At 35.6% G+C, this 21,040-nt stretch overlaps 1 protein-coding gene across 1 annotated transcript in view; it reads left to right on the forward strand.

Moving 5' to 3' along the window:
* LOC128246279 (uncharacterized) overlaps positions 1 to 21,040 on the forward strand; it is a 94,684-nt gene that overhangs the window by 60,969 nt on the left and 12,675 nt on the right. The window contains exons 12-14 of the mRNA XM_052964472.1: positions 4,390 to 4,441; positions 11,836 to 11,886; positions 18,150 to 18,388. Coding sequence (XP_052820432.1) covers positions 4,390 to 4,441; positions 11,836 to 11,886; positions 18,150 to 18,388 — 342 coding nt within the window. The remainder of the gene's footprint in view (positions 1 to 4,389; positions 4,442 to 11,835; positions 11,887 to 18,149; positions 18,389 to 21,040) is intronic.

Consider the following 21,040-nt stretch of genomic DNA (forward strand, 5'->3'; position numbering starts at 1 on the left):
GTCTGATTTTGGTTGGCAATGCTGCAAACCAGTCTGATATTGGTTGGTTATGCTGCACACCAGTCTGATGATGGTTGGTAATGCTGCAAACCAGTCTGATATTGGTTGACAATGCTGCAAACCAGTTTAGTATCGGTTAGTTATGCTGCAAACCAGTATAATATCAGTAGGCAATGCTGCAAACCAGTCTGATTTTGGTTGGCAATGCTGCAAACCAGTCTGATATTGGTTGGTAATGCTACACACCAGTCTGATATTGGTTGGTAATGCTGCAAACCAGTCTGATATTGGTTGACAATGCTGCAAACCAGTTTGATATGGTCGGCAATGCTGCAAACCAGTCTGATTTTGGTTGGTAATGCTGCTAACCCCTCTGATATTGGTCGTCAATTCTTGAAACCAGTCTGATATTGGTTGGCAATTCTTAGAACCAGTCTTATATTGGTTGGCAATGCTGCAATCAAGTCTGATACAGGTTGACAATGCTGCAAACCAGTTTGATATCCATATTTTTCATCTGATTGTCATACTGGTTCGGGACTTTTTTGTATTAACTTCACTAAAATACATTTATACTCGACAATCTTTAAAAAAAAAATACACAAAAAAACTCGCCTTGTTTAAATATAAGTTAAAAGTTATTTATTTGTTTTGTGCACATGTCTTAGTTTAGATAAAATTTAAATATTTTTTTATAAAAAAACTTTTATTATTTGTATGTAAAATCGTTTAGGGCTGTTCCATGAAAAAAGTAAAAGAGGGAAGGATCGGAGATAAATTAAAAAAATTTGGAGGGGAGTGTTAAAGGAACTTCAATTGACCTGGTCTCAAAGGCCGGCCATTTGTATAAATTCGAGATTTTCATGGGTTCCCAAATTAATTTGAAAAATTGATATGACTCGTCACATACGATTAAATAGTCGTTGAGCTATAGCATGCCCATACGTAGTCGGAACTAGTTGTCCATTTCTTTAACAAAGACAATCATATGTCGTCGGTGCTCTTCGACGCTTCATTAAGAAGATCATGTGAACTGGCAGCTCTTTGGCGGAATTACAGGAATATTTTCATTAACATTTTACGACACACCACAAATTGGTGTTTAAATTGTAAAATAAAAAACAAGAGATAAGCTTCTACCTGCAAGCTCGGAGTTGGATTTAAATGGTCCTGGCCACAGGGTACAATAGGAAAGATCTTGAACAGCCTGCCAAAAACAAATGGAGACGCCAGTGGCTGTCAGAGTAGATTTAAAGGGTTTAAAATGGCTCAAGAAGATTGTAGTTTAGAAAGAAAGTTTTAAAACTTGCAGCATCTATTGCACATAAATTAAGTTTTATAATCTCTTGACAAAAATATGAGCAACATCTCTAATTAAAACATCCCCTGAAACGTGTATCTGCTGAATTGTTATTTTGATGTTTTTTAATTAATTTTTTTTTTTTTTTTATTAATATAAATTATCCAAGAGTCTTTGTTTCTGAGATTGTGAAACAGATGTTTGAAGAGGCTGTTAAAGGTGTTGTAGAAAGCTTAAATCCAGGTGCTCACAGGGGGGTTGGGGTGTCGGCCCTATTCCAGTTGTGGCGGTAGGGATGGTAAGTTTTGGCGGTGGGGGATATCAAGCCCTATTATTATAGTGGTGGTGGGGATGGAAACATAATTATAATTGTCTTAGTGGGAATTCAGTTCCTACTCCTTAGTACATTTTCTCGTGGAACAGCCCTTATATCATACCTGTTCAATTTCCGTCTAAAATACATTGCATCATTGAAACATAATTAATTTATGGAAACCAGAAAAAATTTGTATAACATTATATTAACTGTGTTCTCTGGTTCAATATTATACATGCTCAAATCTACTTCTGCTGTATCAAGCAACAGAAATGGGATGTTTGTTAGAAAATTTAATGCTTTTGTAAAGAAAACTATAATTATTTTTAGAAGTACTTAAAAGGTATGTAATAAAAGAAATACTGTGGTATAAGTCAGTTTATCTGTGGGGCTGTATCACTTATCATTGTCTGCACTCGACCTTTGGTCTTGACAGCCAGCAACTCAAGATGATACCAACCCGTAGATCACTGGATCCCCTAACATAATACTCCCTATCAGTATTTAGATATTAAATGCATCAACATTAAATGAATGAATTATTAATGATAATTATGAATTTAAATATTAATGTAAGATATTTAGTATTGTACTATTTTGTAATAAAATAATACTTAGTTATATAAATATTATGTACCTAATGAAAACAAAAATGTTGTTTACTAAAATTACTAAAATCTCATTGTTAAACACTACCAAAATTGGCGCCCAGGGCATATCAGGTTTCCCATATACATGACATGAAATACCTATTGGGCCTACTAATTTACCCCACCTCTGACACTTGCCCTTCCCCCTCCCCCACCCTGAAGGTAAATCTCATCATGGAAACAGGGTCTTGGATAATTTGTCAAAATTCATAGCTCCAGGTAATCGAATCCACTACCATAGACTACCATAACAGGTCATTATATCTCAAATAATTCAAAGCGTTACAAACTAAATACTGATATAATATTGTTTATGTTTATTCCAAAGTACTTGGAACCAAACCATGTTATCGCTCAACAAGTGAATATTCTAGTTTTAAAGTAAAGTAACAACGTTCGATTAAAATCAATTTTGTACGATCACAGTTGGGTATGTTCAGGGCGCCCATAGATGATTATTCGATTATATTCAATAATTGCGCCATCACTAACCCTATGTACTTTATAACTGTGTAACATGTTCTGACTGTTTGCCTCATGATGTGTTTCTCCACCCAGAGAGTGCAGCATGAAAGCAATAAATGCAGACACTATTTTCCGTTGCAATTATTCTGTCATTCACACGTTCAAAGACAATTCTGCTTCAAACAGCATGTTAATCAAGCGGAGGATGAAGTTTGTGGAGACACTCTCCTTTAATATGAAGACTCAAGCTTTTAGAAGTGTCAACCATTGTACAGATTTCCTCTGAAATTTCTTAAGCAATCAATTCCTTTTTAAACAGAATTTTCAATAATTTGAACTTTGTTAAAAAAGTTATTTGAAATAAGATATTTAAGGTATTATTTTGTCATAGTATTGGTGTTATTGCTATGACAACATCACTTTGGTTTCGGATTTTTTTTCTATAAAACTTGTTAATCCTGGCCAAAATTACTCAAACAATCTGAAGTCCTTAATAAAGAGGATCATGCTAATTAAGCACACTATTTTTGTCTTGATATAATTTGTCTTGTCATTAAAAGAGTTTGATAGGGAAAAATCTTAATAATAATGATGATTAACTACGTTTTACTTTGTAAATTCCATTTTAAATAAGTCATTTAGCTACATGAACTATGAAATTTAAGCTTGTTACACTTAAGATCTTTTAAGAATTTGGGGCCTTTGCACAGTGATTTGAGCAAACTGCTCCAATTTTTTCAATAAAAAATGTGTGTGTTACATTTGAATTTTATCAAGTTTTTATCATATGTCACCTTGGCTTAGTCTTGTTAAAGGAAGGGGGGTTTGGAAAGCTGTTGAAAAAGAGAAACAAGGGGGGGGGGGTGCTGACAGAGGAAGGGGTGTTTGGAAAGGTGTTGAAAAAGATAAACAAGGGGGGGGGTGCTGACAGAGGAAGGGGTGTTTGGAATGGGGCTGTCAAAGGAAGGGACTGGATAGGTGCTGACAAAGGAAAGGGGGGTTTGGAAAGAACTGGACATAGGAAGGGGGTTGGAAAGGGGCAGACAGAGGAAGAGGTGTTTTGAATGGGTCTGACAAAGGAAAGCGGAAAGTTTTGAAATGGGCTGACAGAGGAAGGGTGTTTGGAAAGGGGCTGTAAAGGAAGGGGGCTTTAGAATAGTGTCTGATAATGAAATGGGTATGGAAAGGGGCTGACAAAGGAAGGCGTGTTTGGAAAGGAGCCGACAAAAGAAGGGGTGTTATGAAAGGGGCTGCAAAGGAAGGGGGGATTGGAAAAGTGTCTGACAATGATGGGGGTTTGGAAAGGGGCCAAGAAAGGAAGGGGGCATTTCTAAAAGGGCCGACAACAGATTAGGGGTGTTTTGAATGGGGCTGACTAAGGTAGGGGTGTTTGGAAAGGAGCTGCAAAGGAAGGGGGCTTGGAGTAGTGTTTGACAATGAATGGGAAGGGGCTGACAAAGGAAGGGGGTTTGGGAAGGGGCTGACAAAGGGAGGGGTGTTTGAAAAGGGGCTAACAATGGAAGGGGTGGTAAGAAAGTGGCTGACAAAGGAAGGGGGTTTGGGAAGGGGCTGACAAATGCAGGGGTATTGGAAAAGAGGCTGACATGTATTGGAATCACCTATGATATAAAAACCATGTGATTTGTTTTCTGTTTCAGGCCAGTACTCCAGCTGGGTCGGAAAGTCACAGCCCGATGTCCAGTGCTGCAGGTACATTAATTAACACCCAACAGAATTGCCAAATTGGCACAAAAATTGTTACAGCCTTAGCCTTAGTGACGCTAAACTCATTATTATTCAAACTTTTACTTTGAACCATGGCGTCATTTATGTCAGCATTTTATGAAATAAGTTGGTAAAACCCTCTTGAAATGCTAAACCAAAGTATTTTCAATTGATTTAGCGCTAGTCATTGCTAAGCAAGAAAGAGTGTTTTTTTGGCCATTATTATGCCTTTTATTTAGACTGCTTTATCCCTGAGCTTTTTTACGGTGAAACAAATTTACAGATATTTTCTAATTTCAAAAAAATAGTATGGTAAATCCAAAGAACAGAACAGCCATTTTGTCTAGCCTGAAGGTCACATTGAATTGGGGAAGGACACATTGTAATAAATGCAACAATATAATGAAATTAATTGATTAAATATTCATTTTTCATCAGATTTAATATATTTGATAATTATGTACTGCAACTATCTATGCAATGCCTTAAGATATAACTGTCAACTTTATCTAGCCAATTTTATCATTTTAGCACCTACGCATAACCACAACCAGGATGTATTTTTGAAATATCCTGTTTATTTTATCTCCATTGTTCATGGTCATAAGTTCTGCCATCTGCCTCATCATGTTACATTTAGTTTTCAGCATGTTATAGAGAATAGTATGCATTCTGTAAAAACCAGGCCACATGCAAAATGACGTAACGTGAGAAATCATGTTTTTTAAAGCCTAACAAGGATTTAATTTGTTCATGTCTCTTTGTCAATTGACGTAAAATAATACCACTTATGATCACGCTTAAAAAAGCAGCATGTTGAAAAAGGGAATATTTGTAACGCTCATCAGTGTCTCTCAGAGTGACCTGTCTTTTGCAGATTGTGTCACACACTTGTAAAATCAGATCGTTAAGCAGTCCTTATGAAAATTCTTGAAAAGCCTATATTTGTATATTAAGTAAAGATAATTGTACCAAGATGGAAACTACCGGGTGCTATGTAGGATTACTTATGTCCAGTCTAGTTCTGTTCTGTCCTGTGGCGTCGCAAAATCATGTTTCATGCGTAGCTCCAAATATTCTGCGTTTTTGTTCGTTGGACATTTAAATTTGCACCGGTTTGGTGGGTAGGGAAAACCACAAATTTTATATGATCCTGATGAAAAATGTTACAAAAATTAAACCTGTACATTCAATTACCACGGCATAGTAACAGTATATTAGATATGTGAATATAGCCCTGACAAGTATGTTCTTTTAAGACCGACAAGTGCGTTCTATTGATACCGACATGCAGTTCTATTGATACACACAAGTATGTTCTGTTAAACTGTTCAGGGCATTATATATAGCCATTTTATCATTTGTTTGTTTGCATATTCTAAGCTCACCTGTTAAGTAATTAAACATACGCATTTATTCTCTTCTCAAAGCCTTGCTGATCTTTACAGTCATGTGCTAGGTAAAGCGATGTAAAACGTGCATAAAATTGCTCTCTTCAAATCTGTTAGATACGTTAAAAATATATGACATTTAAGAACAATTCCTATAGCGTATAATTATCTATATGTTTTTTCCTATAAACTGAAAGTGTCAAAAACAACGAAATTGTGATCAAATTAGAGTCGTAAATCGTATAAAAACTAGATGTTACACAAATTACATTTTACAAAATTGTCTGCAATCACTGTTATCTAGATCGCCCTGGTGTTGAAACGATATGTTAATAAATAATTAACTTTTACGTTGCATTTCTTTATAAGATTTTTTTTCATTTTCATAAATCATTTTGTCAACGACTGTAGTAAATAAAACAATTTAGCACATGCACACTTCACATATTCTTATTTACTGTCACACACCATTAAAAACAAACTTGTCCCGGGCTCAGGGCTTTTCCTGGGCTGGGCTTGTCCTGGGTTGCACTGGACTGGCCTGCACTGTGCTTGGCTTGTCCCTGGCTGGGCCGGGCTTGTTCCTGGCTGGGCTTGTCCTGGGTGCGCTGGGCTGGGCTGCACTGTGCTTAGCTAGTCCCTGGCTCGGCTAGTCCCTGGCTCGGCTGGGCTTGTTCCTAGCTAGGCTTGGCTTGTCCCTGTAGCTTTCATTATATTAGAGGAATTTAAATTACTAATCTAAAGAAACATCAATTCTGCTTTTTGTCCCGGCTGGACATGTCTCTGGCTGGGCTGGGCTTGTCCTGGGCTAGGCTTGTCCCTGTAGTTTTCATTGTATTTATTAGTTACTAATTTACTGATTAAGTTACTAATCTAAAGAACCATCCATTCAGCTTTCAGTTCTGTCTAAAGTTTGCTTTGCAAATGCCGTTGTTTCACGGAAAGAGAAACTTTTTTTTTTTTAAATGGCGACAGAAATACCATGTGCAATCAATGATTATTTTCATGAAATGAATTTTTAGGTCTAACATTATCAAATAAAAAATCACAAGTTGATGCATTTTGATAGTGGCAAACTCGTTCAATGTATCACAGATTTTTTTTTTTTCGTTCAAATGATGATGTATTATTTTGCTAATTGGGCACTTGTCACTGGCAGTTTGTAATTGCTTGTTTACATAGCCGATATTAAATGACTTCATTATATTTTCTAGAATTATCTGGCCTCTTTTATCTAATTACCCTTAATTTTGTCATAAACCATGAGACATAAGTGAACGTTTACACGTGACTGGCGCATCAGGTGGAGTGAGAAAGCAGAGAATTTCAGGCTGCATTTTTTTGTTGTTCATTTTTTTTACCACATCCACAAATTCAGCAGATTATCTTGTTCAGTAAGTTGATGTATATGCGCACATAACGTGTCCAAAGACACTGAGCACCAACAGCAGATTATCACGTTGTATTCTTGGCACCAACAGCAGGTTATCATGTTGTATTGCTGGATGTATGTATGCACACATAACGTGTCCAAAGACATTGAGCACCAACAGCAGATTATCATGGTGTATTGCTGGATGTATGTATGCACACATAACATGTCCAAAGACATTGAGCACCAACAGCAGATTATCATGGTGTATTGCTGGATGTATGCACACATAACGTGTCCAAAGACACTGAGCACCAACAGCAGATTATCATGTTGTATTGCTGGATGTATGTATGCACACATAGCGTGTCCAAAGACACTGAGCACCAACAGCAGATTATCATGGTGTATTGCTGGATGTATGCACACATAACGTGTCCAAAGACACTGAGCACCAACAGCAGATTATCATGGTGTATTGCTGGATGTATGTATGCACACATAACGTGTCCAAAGACACTGAGTACCAACAGCAGATTATTATGGTGTATTGCTGGATGGATGTATGCACACATAACGTGTCCAAAGACACTGAGCACCAACAGCAGATTATCATGGTGTATTGCTGGATGGATGTATGCACACATAACGTGTCCAAAGACACTGAGCACCAACAGCAGATTATCATGGTGTATTGCTGGATGGATGTATGCACACATAACGTGTCCAAAGACACTGAGCACCAACAGCAGATTGTCATGTATTGCTGGATGTATGCACACATAACGTGTCCAAAGACACTGAGCACCAACAGCAGATTATCATGTTGTATTGCTGGATGTATGTATGCACACATAGCGTGTCCAAAGACACTGAGCACCAACAGCAGATTATCATGGTGTATTGCTGGATGTATGCACACATAACGTGTCCAAAGACACTGAGCACCAACAGCAGATTATCATGGTGTATTGCTGGATGGATGTATGCACACATAACGTGTCCAAAGACACTCAGCACCAACAGCAGATTGTCATGTATTGCTGGATGTATGCACACATAACGTGTCCAAAGACACTGAGCACCAACAGCAGATTATCATGGTGTATTGCTGGATGTATGTATGCACACATAACGTGTCCAAAGACACTTAGCACCAACAGCAGATTATCATGTTGTATTGCTGGATGTATGTATGCACACATAACGTGTCCAAAGACACTGAGCACCAACAGCAGATTATCATGGTGTATTGCTGGATGTATGTATGCACACATAACACGTCCAAAGACACTGAGCACCAACAGCAGATTATCATGTTGTATTGCTTAATGTATATATACACACATAACGTGCCCAAAGATTCTGAGCACCAACAGCACATTGTCATGTTGTATTCCTGAATGTATACAGCACCAACAGCAGATTATCATGTTGTATTCCTGGATGAATATTATAATGCACACATAATGTGTCCCTTGATATTAAAGTGCTAGACCAACTTATCCGTATGCAGACTTGTGTTTCTAAGCTATGATACTATAAATAGGGATTATTACATATTCTTATTAAGATAAAGGTCATATTCATGATTAAATAGTGAATATATGGAGTAAAGCCATGCCAGAATTATTCTTTGTTTATTGTAATAACATCAGGGATTCAGAATGAAAAAAATATACAAAATCTAATCAAATTAATGAGTTCTGATTTTCCAGAGCTGAATTTTTATTAAGATTACAACAATCTCAGCCAAGGAGTGTATTATATACAGGGAGAAGTTCTATAGATGTACTGCTGATGTATATGTGGCTTTTTCTTATGATTTTCAATGGTAAAATTAGTCATCATGGACAATGTGGTAAAGAAGATAAGTTTTTTCAAGTGTCCTATTAAGCTGTTATTGTTGTTGATATGGACGGGATATGATCTCATTTTTTTTAAATTGGTAGGAATTGGGATTTTTACCTCTTCTTAGTTCAAATAGTAAAAGCAAAAGTGTGATAGCCTGTAAGTGTTGGTGGAATCATGAAATCTTTAGTATTGGTTGCATCATGATAGCCATGATGAAGGTGGCATTGTGATTGCCTTAGTGTTTGGTGGCATTGTGATAGCCTTAGTGCTAGTGACATTGTGATAGCCTTAGTGATGGTGTTATTGTGATAGCTGTAGTGCTGATGGATTTAGTGAAAGTTGCATTGTGATAGCCTTAGTGATGGTGTTATTGTGATAGCTGTAGTGCTGATGGATTTAGTGAAAGTTGCATTGTGATAGCCTTAATGCTAGTGGCATTATGATAGCGTTAGTGTTTGGTGACATTGTGATAGCCTTAATGCTAGTGACATTGTGATAGCCTTAGTGCTAGTGACATTGTGGTAGCCTTAGTGATGGTGTTATTGTGATAGCTGTAGTGCTGATGGATTTAGTGAAAGTTGCATTTTGATTGCCTTAGTGATGGTGTTATTGTGATAGCTGTAGTGCTGATGGATTTAGTGAAAGTTGCATTGTGATAGCCTTAATGCTAGTGGCATTATGATAGCGTTAGTGTTTGGTGACATTGTGATAGCCTTAATGCTAATGGCATTGTGATAGTCTTAGTGATGGTGGCATTGTTATAACCTTAGTGTTGATGGCTTAGTCAAAGTTGCATTGTGATGGCCTTAGTGATAGTGGCATTGTGATAGCCTAAGTGTTTGGTGGCATTGTGATAACCTTAGTGCTGATGGCTTAGTCAAAGTTGCATTTTGATTGCCTTAGTGATAGTGGCATTGTGATAGCCTTAGTGCTGATGGCTTAGTGAAAGTGGCATTGTGATTGCCTTAGTAATGGTTGAATCATGATAGCCTAAGTGTGTGTGGCATTAACAGTATCATTTTGAAGAAACTGGAACATTAAACTAAAAACAAATACAAAATGTTCACATGAAACTTAATGGTACAGATGTTGAAGGGGAAAATCAGTGCACATGTATGTCAAGCAAGGCACATGTCTCTCCTGATCAACATTATTGAGTTGTGTCCCTTTTTGACTAGTAAAAATAGATTTGACATCACACTGTTCGTTTCTCATCATTTTTTGCTGCAATGTAATGCATGAGTACCACATTTTATTAGATTTTATTCAAATTTCCAAAAGCAACGTGATTATAAGTAATATCTAAGTCCCAGTCTGAGACATTTAGAATCCCTTTTCATATCTCAAGGGTTTTCCAATGACTGTAGTAAGTGCTGGAAGTTATATAAGGAGCTGATACGTTCTTGCAGTCAACATTTTATTCTTCCAATAGAGATATGGTAAGGGTTTAGAACTATATTTCATTGAATTCTCCCGAGATCGTATGCATGTGATAAAAACGCAGAAATGCATCTCTAATTCATGAAAATGCAGCGGAAATGCAGTTAAGTGCCGCAAGGAATCTTAAAATCAATGTTTTCATGACCTGGTGCAGAAACACAGTGGCTCAGTTCGCCGAGTGCTTGTCAATTTTAGTAGGGAAATTTTCTACATGTTCGTTATGTTATAGACGATCCTAATGTGTCATGCCTTATTTTGCACAAGATGTGCACACCGCTGGGTGTTAAGTTACATGTTAGCGTGTATCTGTAGTAAGGGATGCAGGCTGAAGTCTTTATATTGGTTGTAATTTAAGATAAGAGATGTAACCATGTTTTGATAACTAATTGTTTGAAGTTTTTACATGGAACTGTAGAGATAATAACAATAACAATAATGGAAGGAACTATAGCCCTATCTGTTTGAGGTGTGATGCCTCTTAGATGCACAGCCATCAAACATGAAGTATATCAGATAGCAGTGTATGGGTATTATAGTAAGGTTCACATAATCTCATGGTCATATTCTTTTCTTCTCTTTTTCTTTTTTATTCACTGACCAACAAAACAATATCTTTTCATATTCTTAATATACAAAAATATATGGTATTTGTCTGAGGTGCATCAGGCCATCTCTTTCTGGGTGTTCTGTCCATTCTGGGACTTTGAAAATCCTGTGCTAATGCAGGAATATTGAATCAGCCACCACTTTGTTTCCAGATCACATACAAGCTTTAACCCACAGCCCTAGTGCCCCATCATGGGAAGTTGACTCACTTTTACTAGGTGCATACAACTTGAGTCAATAATGATAAGCATTGAACTCCAGGGATCAAAGTTAAGGGTTTTTCATGATAAGTTGATAAGTAGCTTTTTAGGGTATAAATGTTTAGGTTTCATGACTCCTAGTGTGGATTATGACATACAGAATTTAATATATCAGAGCTTTGCCAAATATGTATAGATCACATCAGAGCTTTGCCAAATATGTATAGATCACATCAGAGCTTTGCCAGTTATGTATAGATTTAATGAGCTTTTCCGAATATCATGGTTAAGCTCAGAGTTTTGCCAACGATCGTCAGGAAATATCAGAGCTTTGCCAAATATAAATTTGATCACAGCTTTGCAAAAAATGTTTAGATACGAGCTTTCTTAATTTGAATAGATTGGAATTTTGCAGAAAATGTACAAATGAGAAAATCTTGGCCTCAACTCCAGAAATAAATATTATATTGATACAATTTGTTTTGTAAATTTACAAAGATTCCATTATATTTTCAGATTTGTTTAAGTGGAAATCCAGCCAAGGCAGTCATGTGCCACAAGAGTTTAGTGAGTATATTAAAACTTGACCAAGAAACTATCTCATGGGCTATTACAGTAGCTCAATTTGGTCTCAGCTTTTTTTAGGGGAAGGGGATTCAAGGCATTGTCAAAGGAAACTTTCACATAATTTTCTTTATGCATAAACTTAAGTTTAAATTTGGCTATAACTAGAAAACTGTTCAAGATAATCATCCAATGACAGTTACAAAGTACACAATCTCCTTGCCAGTGGTATGAAGGACATATGTGAAGCTATGAAGGACATATGACGGAAGCAAGACCTTATAACCATTGATAAATCTGGATGGATCATTGGAAGTATGTCTGCATAACTGCAGGGCTCTAGGTTAGCAATGAATTAACCAGATGGAATTACCAGTGTGAACATTGCTCTGCTTGTATTATGTATAAGTAAGAGTTTATTAAGTAATTTCTTCATGAATAAGTAACCTAAGGAAGCGGAGCACAGCGAAGCCACCATGGTTTCTTATTCACGAAGAAATTACTTAATAATTTCTAACCAACTAAGTATTAGCCCCTCCCAAATTGCATCAGCTTTTAAATTAAGCCGTGCGCCTGTCAAAAAGACTTGTCAATCAATTCAGTATATAGTGATTTCATTTAAATCAGCATTGACACTGAAATTGCGCCTTTGCATATGCAAACAGTAGGCTTGGCTATATGCGCATGAGCAGTCATAGCAATTTACTTAATCCTGAAGTGTCGTTTTCAGAAATATGAAGCGATTCTTCACAAATAAGAAACGAAACATTTTAAAAATCTAGCGCCCCTGATTGGGTGACAATGTAGGGCAAACACTAAGAACATTTAGTAAATACTGACCACTTACTGGTCCATCACTCAGTTTACAAGAAAACCATCCTATTAATCCATATAACTGAAATGAGTATCTTGCTCTTACCATTGTTAAGCAATCCCAGCAGATTATAAACATATAAACATTGTGATCCATGAATGTGTTTGATTCTTCTGTAATATATGAAGCACTGATTGGTCACATATAGTGAAGTCCTTCTGTCTATTCTATTCCTTCTTTCTTTAAACAAATTCCATGAAGCTATGAGCTATTCACTAGTACATTCTGGTAATTGTCGAAGAGGTGACTTTTCATCATCTGTGTTTCTCAGATGGGAAAACAATTACTACACATTTCTGGAAGCTCTATTTCATGCTATATATATGAAATATGATTTTTGCTTATGTTATGACGCTAATTTCGGTGTCAGACTACTACTGCCCGAAGGATGGCACAGCGAGGATTGCTAGAGGGGGTCGTCCCTGTGAATAAGATGACAAGTACCCAAATCAGACTTCCAATGTTTATTGTCCAAGGTTAAATGACAACCTGGACTCATGGGTTTAAATACTAAATTTGAGGCTAAGTTGCAAACAACTGGCACTGTCATCACCGAGTTTTACTCGGCTTAGGATTAAGAGTTTCCTTTGAGATGATCATTGTTTCTTATCACAACTTGTCTGGCTTGCATAGGTGTTTAAGCCTAATTCTTATGATTAGCAAAACCATAGAACAAAAAAGGTGCTAAAATATAGTGACAAGAGTCAAAAATAAGAATTTAGTGTTGGCTTAAGAAATTACTGAAGTTATGAAAGTTGCAAATATGATGACAAAAATACAAAATATAACATAAAATGTTTATAATATCAAGAAATGATATTATGAGTTATCTGAGTCAATTCTAGATCAATAGACAATCATTTCTATACTAAATATGATAGGTCAATCTTAAATTTAAATGTTTATTTTTTATTGTACTAAAGACATTATTATTCAATATTTTGCAACAAAATATAATGCAAAAGAATGATCATAATAGTTATATGCATTGCTTACATATTTCTTCATTTCTAACGAAGTAGTTGACCACGCTTATGACAAACACCGTCTACTATGTACTCTACATATAACAAACACCGTCTACAATATTCTCTGATTATGACAAACATGTCTACAATATTCTCTGCTGATAACAAACATGTCTACAATATTCTCTGCTGATGAAAAACATGTCTACAATTTCTCTGCTTATGACAAACATGTCTACAATTTCTCTGCTTATGACAAACATGTCTACAATTTCTCTGCTTATGACAAACATGTCTACAATTTCTCTGCTTATGACAAACATGTCTACAATTTCTCTGCTTATGACAAACATGTCTACAATATACTCTGCTTATGACAAACATGTCTACAATTTCTCTGCTTATGACAAAAAAACGTCTACAATATTCTCTGCTTATGGCAAACACCGTCTACAATATTCTCTGCTGATGACAAACACCGTCTACAATATTCTCTGCTGATGACAAACACCGTCTACAATATTCTCTGCTGATGACAAACACCGTCTACAATATTCTCTGCTGATGACAAACACCGTCTACAATATGCTCTGCTTATGACAAACACCGCCAACAAAATACTCTGTATACAACAAACACCGTCTACAATATTCTCTGCCTATGACAAACACAACCAACAATATACTCCCAATTTAAGGGAGGTAGACGATGAAGTACTTTGTTCAAAATGATTGAGTTATTAGCTAAGAAATTTAATTTCTTTTGTTAAAGGTTAAGTGGTCGTTGATGATATTACCTTCCCAATTCCTTAGTTCTTTGTTTAGAAGGGCAATGATTTTTCATTAAGTCTATCATCAGAATTATCTCCCTTTTGTTTTATCAGTACATGCTTTAGTTGACATTTTAATTGAAGCCTTACATAACTGGATTCAGTAAGAAGTTGGTTAGCTACATGGGACTCTTTAATAACTTCTAATGACATCAATTATGCTTTTCAATTCAGATGAGGAAATATGGAATTTATAATGGTTTAGCTGCATAAGTAATGGACCTCATTTGGGCATGCTGCACATGTGCTGTCACCTGCATGTATAATAGGTTCACTTGGTGTTCTTGTAACATCGGTTTGAGGAATAAGAGCAAGACTGTTGCAATGTCTTCTATTTCTATACTGAGTTACACCTGTCTAGCGCAAGCCCGGCGTTGCAGCTTGAATATTTAACTATTTCTCACATCTAGGATGACAAACATCTGTGACAGTCTGGAGTTGGAGATCCAGTTGCACTTCTGAACGTACATAATGTAACATATCGCAACTTACAGTTCACCGACATTTTATATTAGAAATATTAATGACTAACTTTTGATAATTGTCTTTAAATCATAAGTCTATGATGTTTGGTGAAAAAGGGATAATTAATGGAATTTGGATGAAAAAATAATAATAATAAAAGCTTAAAATGGCTAAGAATTTATTTTGTCTTCAAATTGTTTACCATATTCAGTAAGAATATTTGAAATACCCCAAAGAAAACCCAATTAACTAATATTTCATTTGACAGCTAAAGTTTGTTTTATAATTTTGTTATTTATCGATTGCTTTGTTAATCTCCCTTAATAGAATTCCGGTGTTATTTCATTTACCCACTTATTTATAAAAGAATTTATTTCAATGTGCATAGTTCTAATTATAATTTTTCTGAAATCCATGTACTTGAAAATTACAAAGTAATTAAAAGATTGATAAAGTCCTTAAGTTGAAGAGTTCCATAAAGGGGGGTAACTGCAATGATTTGGCCTGAAGTGACTAGTCTGTGAAGACAAATGACGTCTGACTACCTCAGACTGTTATTACAACATTGAATGCACAATGTGCATATTGGCATGATAAATGTAAGGTGTGTGAAATATTACACCAGCAATGCTTATTGAGGCATAAGGGCACTTGTATGGTATTAGCACATTCTGTTTAGTTTTAAAACTAAATGTCGTCATTTACGTACTTCGTAACCATTCAAATGGCATAATCGATTGCACAATGCATGTAATTAAACTCTTCAGTGGTGGTATTTTTAATAGTCAAAATATGTGAATTATTATAGTGTTTGAAAAGGGACTTTGCAGAATGGGAGATTTAAATAGAGGATCATAATTAAACCATTAAATTTATGATTTATTTCTATGAAAGCAGTTAAAATTTTAAAGTTGATGCAAGAGTATCGGACTACATTGACATGATCAAAGAAGGAAAAGTTGAAAACATGCTCCTAGACGATGCGCGTGAATAAGTACGAGTATGTGTGTATACGGTATCTGCCCAAGTCGCTTGCAGAATATGCAATCAAGATGGCGACCAGCTTGTAAATTTTGATATGCAGTTATTTGCGGAATTAGCATATTTCCTGAAGATAGATGCAGAAAATTGTAGCGATAAAATGCTCTTCCACGGTATGTGATTGTTAAAAAGTTTAAGCGTAGAATTTTGTGCATCCAAAAATGGTGATTTTTGCCATACAAATGGTGCTCAATTGTCTGTGTATGGCTATGGGCATTAAGTGCGTAGAAAGCTGATTTCGCAAATACGTGTGCCGCCCTAGAATTGGTGCTTAGGCTCTGTAGAAGATGCTGAATGATATTGTTTTTGTATAAATATGCTTGAACTTCGTAAAACATGTTTACTCACATTATGTCAAATGTTAAATTCTTAAACTTCTAGATTTGTTGCAGTGTCACCTTCACTTAAATAATTTATAAAAAAAATCAAGGACACCGTGTTCTGCCATATATATCTCGAATTTTTTGGTTAAGAGTTTTTTATTTGAGTTTTATACATTGGAATTGATTATAACCTGCGCTGTTTTTAACTTGTTAGTAGTAATGTATAATGTTTTGAAAGATATAATGAATTTAGCAACAAATAGGCTTGGATATTATATATATTGATGCCTTGTGACCCCCCTATTCATAATCTTAGAATCATTTAAAGAGATTTTAACAGTAACTGATAGATAAAGATTTGGCATAGTTAAATTGAAACATACATTTATACAAACTGACTTTTCTGCCTTGAAAGATTGCAAATATGTCTGATTTAAGTTTAAAGAAAAAAACAATTGACTGCAACAACTATGTCAATACTGATGTTTTTTACAGTTATTTATTTTCCATGTAAGTAGTGAGTAAGCGTGTGACAACAGATATATGGGATCAACACACATCAAAATTCACATAAGGGCCGATGGGACAACCACATAAACAGTTTGTTTGTATGTCAGTTACCATGAATATGTTGAACCATCAATAACACCTTTATATAAAGTTAAAATAAAAATGGTGGAATTCTACAGAAGCTTAGCATGACCTTAGCTTGTGTTCTTATTGAATCCCTTCAAGCACAGATAGGTCTTGAAGTGAGTATTGCTTAAGCCAGGAAAATTGGTGCGATAGTTTCCATTGACTGAGATTAAAATGGCAGCACATATTCTTGTAATATCTTTGATATGATGCCAAGAACTAATGATTAAGTCCCTTCCTACTTGTAATATCTTTGATATGATGCCAAGAACTAATGATTAAGTCCCTTCCTACTTGTAATATCTTTGATATGATGCCAAGAACTAATGATTAAGTCCCTTCCTACTTGTAATATCTTTGATATGTTGCCAAGAACTAATGATTAAGTCCCTTCCTACTTGTAATATCTTTGATATGTTGCCAAGAACTAATGATTAAGTCCCTTCCTACTTGTAATATCTTTGATATGATGCCAAGAACTAATGATTAAGTCCCTTCCTACTTGTAATATCTTTGATATGATGCCAAGAACTAATGATTAAGTCCCTTCCTACTTGTAATATCTTTGATATGATGCCAAGAACTAATGATTAAGTCCCTTCCTACTTGTAATATCTTTGATATGATGCCAAGAACTAATGATTAAGTCCCTTCCTACTTGTAATATCTTTGATATGATGCCAAGAACTAATGATTAAGTCCCTTCCTACTTGTAATATCTTTGATATGATGCCAAGAACTGGCCCCAATTTCTCGAAACTTCTTAAGCTTAACAGGCTAAGTAGCTTATTTCAATTAGGCAAAGTACATACATAAATTGGATTTTGATTAATGAAAAATGGTTTATTGCAATTATCATAATGATAGTTTCTATCTAAAGCATAAAAACTCTTAAATAAGTAAATATTGCGCAAATTATTAAAATACAAAAATAGTGAGCTTAGCTTAATCCTGTTATAAGGGAGTTAAGCAGTTTCGAGAAATTGGGGCCCTATGATAAAGTCACCATCTTTCTTGTCGCAGTTGGTTTTAGTTTGTGGGAAAAATAGTTTTGCATATTGGACTTATGTCTGTTGTTTAAAAACAATATGGTTAATGTAATGGTAAATATATTGATATGTTCATTGCAGGTAATATCAGTTCCGATGCGATGAACAACAACAACCATCATCATCATCATCATCATGTGGGTCGCCACGAGAGCACGAGCAGTAATGGTAGTTACCGTAGTAACGGAGCCCCAGGTGGGCTTCACAGCCCCGGCACACCCTTGACTGGGGGAGCCTCATCTCTAGTCATACCCCAGCCCTTGAAGCCCCCGCAGCAGAAATTGCCCAATAAGTCCATTCAATGTAAAATGTGCGATCAGGTGGGTAACAGTTAAATCATATATGTTTTATATTCCATGAATCTAGCCCAAGATGGTCAAGGAGCCGTAGTTGATTTAGTGTTAAATGTCTGATCAGGTTTATAACACACTGTAACAAAACTGCCCCAGGGACCATTGCCTAGATCCAGGATCATTAACAACTTGAGTCTGAGATTCATTAAGATTCAAAATAGCAAATCTAAATTTTATTGTAAAATTTATATTACAAAATTTAAGTGTTAAAAAGTAGTGTATCTGTTACAAATCACTTGTTTTGAACATATCTTTTGTCAAAAGTGACTATATCAAAGGTGTTGTGTAACATTTAAGATTTTGATTTCCTGACTCTCAAACTCCGGTTTAAGACATCAATGAATACTAAGGGCCTGTCCCTACATCTCATTTTAGGATTTTTTATTGCTTGAAGATACAATATACAACATGTATAAACATTAGTTAGGTAAAAATGATAGCTAAAAGCTAATATTTGATTTGCTTTTAAAATTTGTGTGGAATATTTCACTATATTTTCAGTCAATGAAATTGCAGATCGGCAATGATTAAGTACTATGCTAAATTATTAAGAATTTCAACTTCCATAGGTGTTTAAAGGTCTGCCTTCTGCATCAGATTTTGTGTGGACAATGTGTCAGCCAATAACATTGTATTCTAAGTCAGTTAGATGACCTGAAGTAATAACTTAATGATAAAGAAGGGCTTGTTAGATGTTTTCACTTTGCCCATTTTTCATCATTCAGATTTTACTGCATGTAATCGATCTATTACTTATAAAGCATCAACCAACTTGTATTGGCCACGATGCACAATTTATGTTCACCACAAAATTATACATGAATTTCGTCTGGATTAAGATGAATACTAACAAAATTGCCTTTAAATGTGGTTTCAAAATGAGACAAGAAACATTCAAAAAGATTTACATTCAAATTAAATGTGGTTTACCAAAACCTGAATTCAGGTAGAGGTATGTATGGATTAAAATGAATGTTGGCCAACTTTATAATTGTGTTGCTTAACATTTTCTCCAGCCCTAAGGTTCATTTTTATTGGAAAATAAGCTATGATTGGCCAAACCCTGTCCAAGTTGGTGTTTTCTCTGTTATGTCATACCAATTGAAAATAAAATTTGATTTGATTTCATTTGATTGTTCTGTCCATTATACTTGGTGTATTGTTCCGTCCATTTTACTTGGTGGATTGTTCTGTCCATTATACTTGGTGTATAATTCCGTCCATTATACTTGGTGGATTGTTCTGTCCATTATACTTGGTGTATTGTTCCGTCCATTATACTTGGTGGATTGTTCTGTCAATTATAATTGGTGGATTGTTCTGTCCATTATAATTGGTGGATTGTTCTGTCCATTATACTTGGTGGATTGTTCTGTCCATTATACTTGGTGGATTGTTCTGTCCATTATAATTGGTGGATTGTTCTGTCCATTATACTTGGTGGATTGTTCTGTCCATTATACTTGGTGGATTGTTCAGTCCATTATAATTGGTGGATTGTTCAGTCCATTGTACTAAGTGGATTGTTCTGTCCATTATACTTGGTGGATTGTTCTGTCCATTATACTTGCTAGATTTTTCAGTCCATTATACTTGGTGGATTGTTCTGTCCATTATACTTGGTGGATTGTTCTGTCCATTATACTTGGTGGATTGTTCTGTCCATTATAATTGGTGGATTGTTCTGTCCATTATACTTGGTGGATTGTGCTGTCCATTATACTTGGTTGATTGTTCTGTCCATTATACTTGCTAGATTTTTCAGTCCATTATACTTGGTGGGTTGTTCTGTCCATTATAATTGGTGGATTGTTCTGTCCATTATACTTGGTGAATTGTTCAGTCCATTATACTTGGTTGATTGTTCTGTCCATTATACTTGCTAGATTTTTCAGTCCATTATACATGGTGGATTGTTCTGTCCATTATACTTGCTAGATTTTTCAGTCCATTATACTTGGTGGATTGTTCTGTCCATTATACTTGGTGGATTGTTCTGTCCATTATACTTGGTGGATTGTTCTCTCCATTATAATTGGTGGATTGTTCTGTCCATTATACTTGGTGGATTGTTCTGTCCATTATACTTGGTGGATTGTTCAGTCCATTATAATTGGTGGATTGTTCAGTCCATTGTACTAAGTGGATTGTTCTGTCCATTATACTTGGTGGATTGTTCTGTCCATTACACTTGCTAGATTTTTCAGTCCATTATACTTGGTGGATTGTTCTGTCCATTATACTTGGTGGATTGTTCTGTCCATTATACTTGCTGGATTTTTCAGTCCATTATACTTGGTGGATTGTTCTGTCCATTATACTTGCTGGATTGTTCAGTCCATTATACTTGCTGGATTGTTCTGTCCATTATACTTGCTGGATTGTTCTGTCCATTATACTTGGTGGATTGTTCTGTCCATTATACTTGCTGGATTTTTCAGTCCATTATACTTGGTGGATTGTTGTCCATTATACTTGCTGGATTGTTCAGTCCATTATACTTGGTTGATTGTTCTGTCCATTATACTTGCTGGATTTTTCAGTCCATTATACTTGGTGGATTGTTCTGTCCATTATACTTGGTGGATTGTTCTGTCCATTATACTTGCTGGATTTTTC

This window comes from Mya arenaria, chromosome 9 (genome assembly GCF_026914265.1).
Source record: "Mya arenaria isolate MELC-2E11 chromosome 9, ASM2691426v1".
Classification (NCBI taxonomy): Eukaryota; Metazoa; Mollusca; class Bivalvia; order Myida; family Myidae; genus Mya; species Mya arenaria.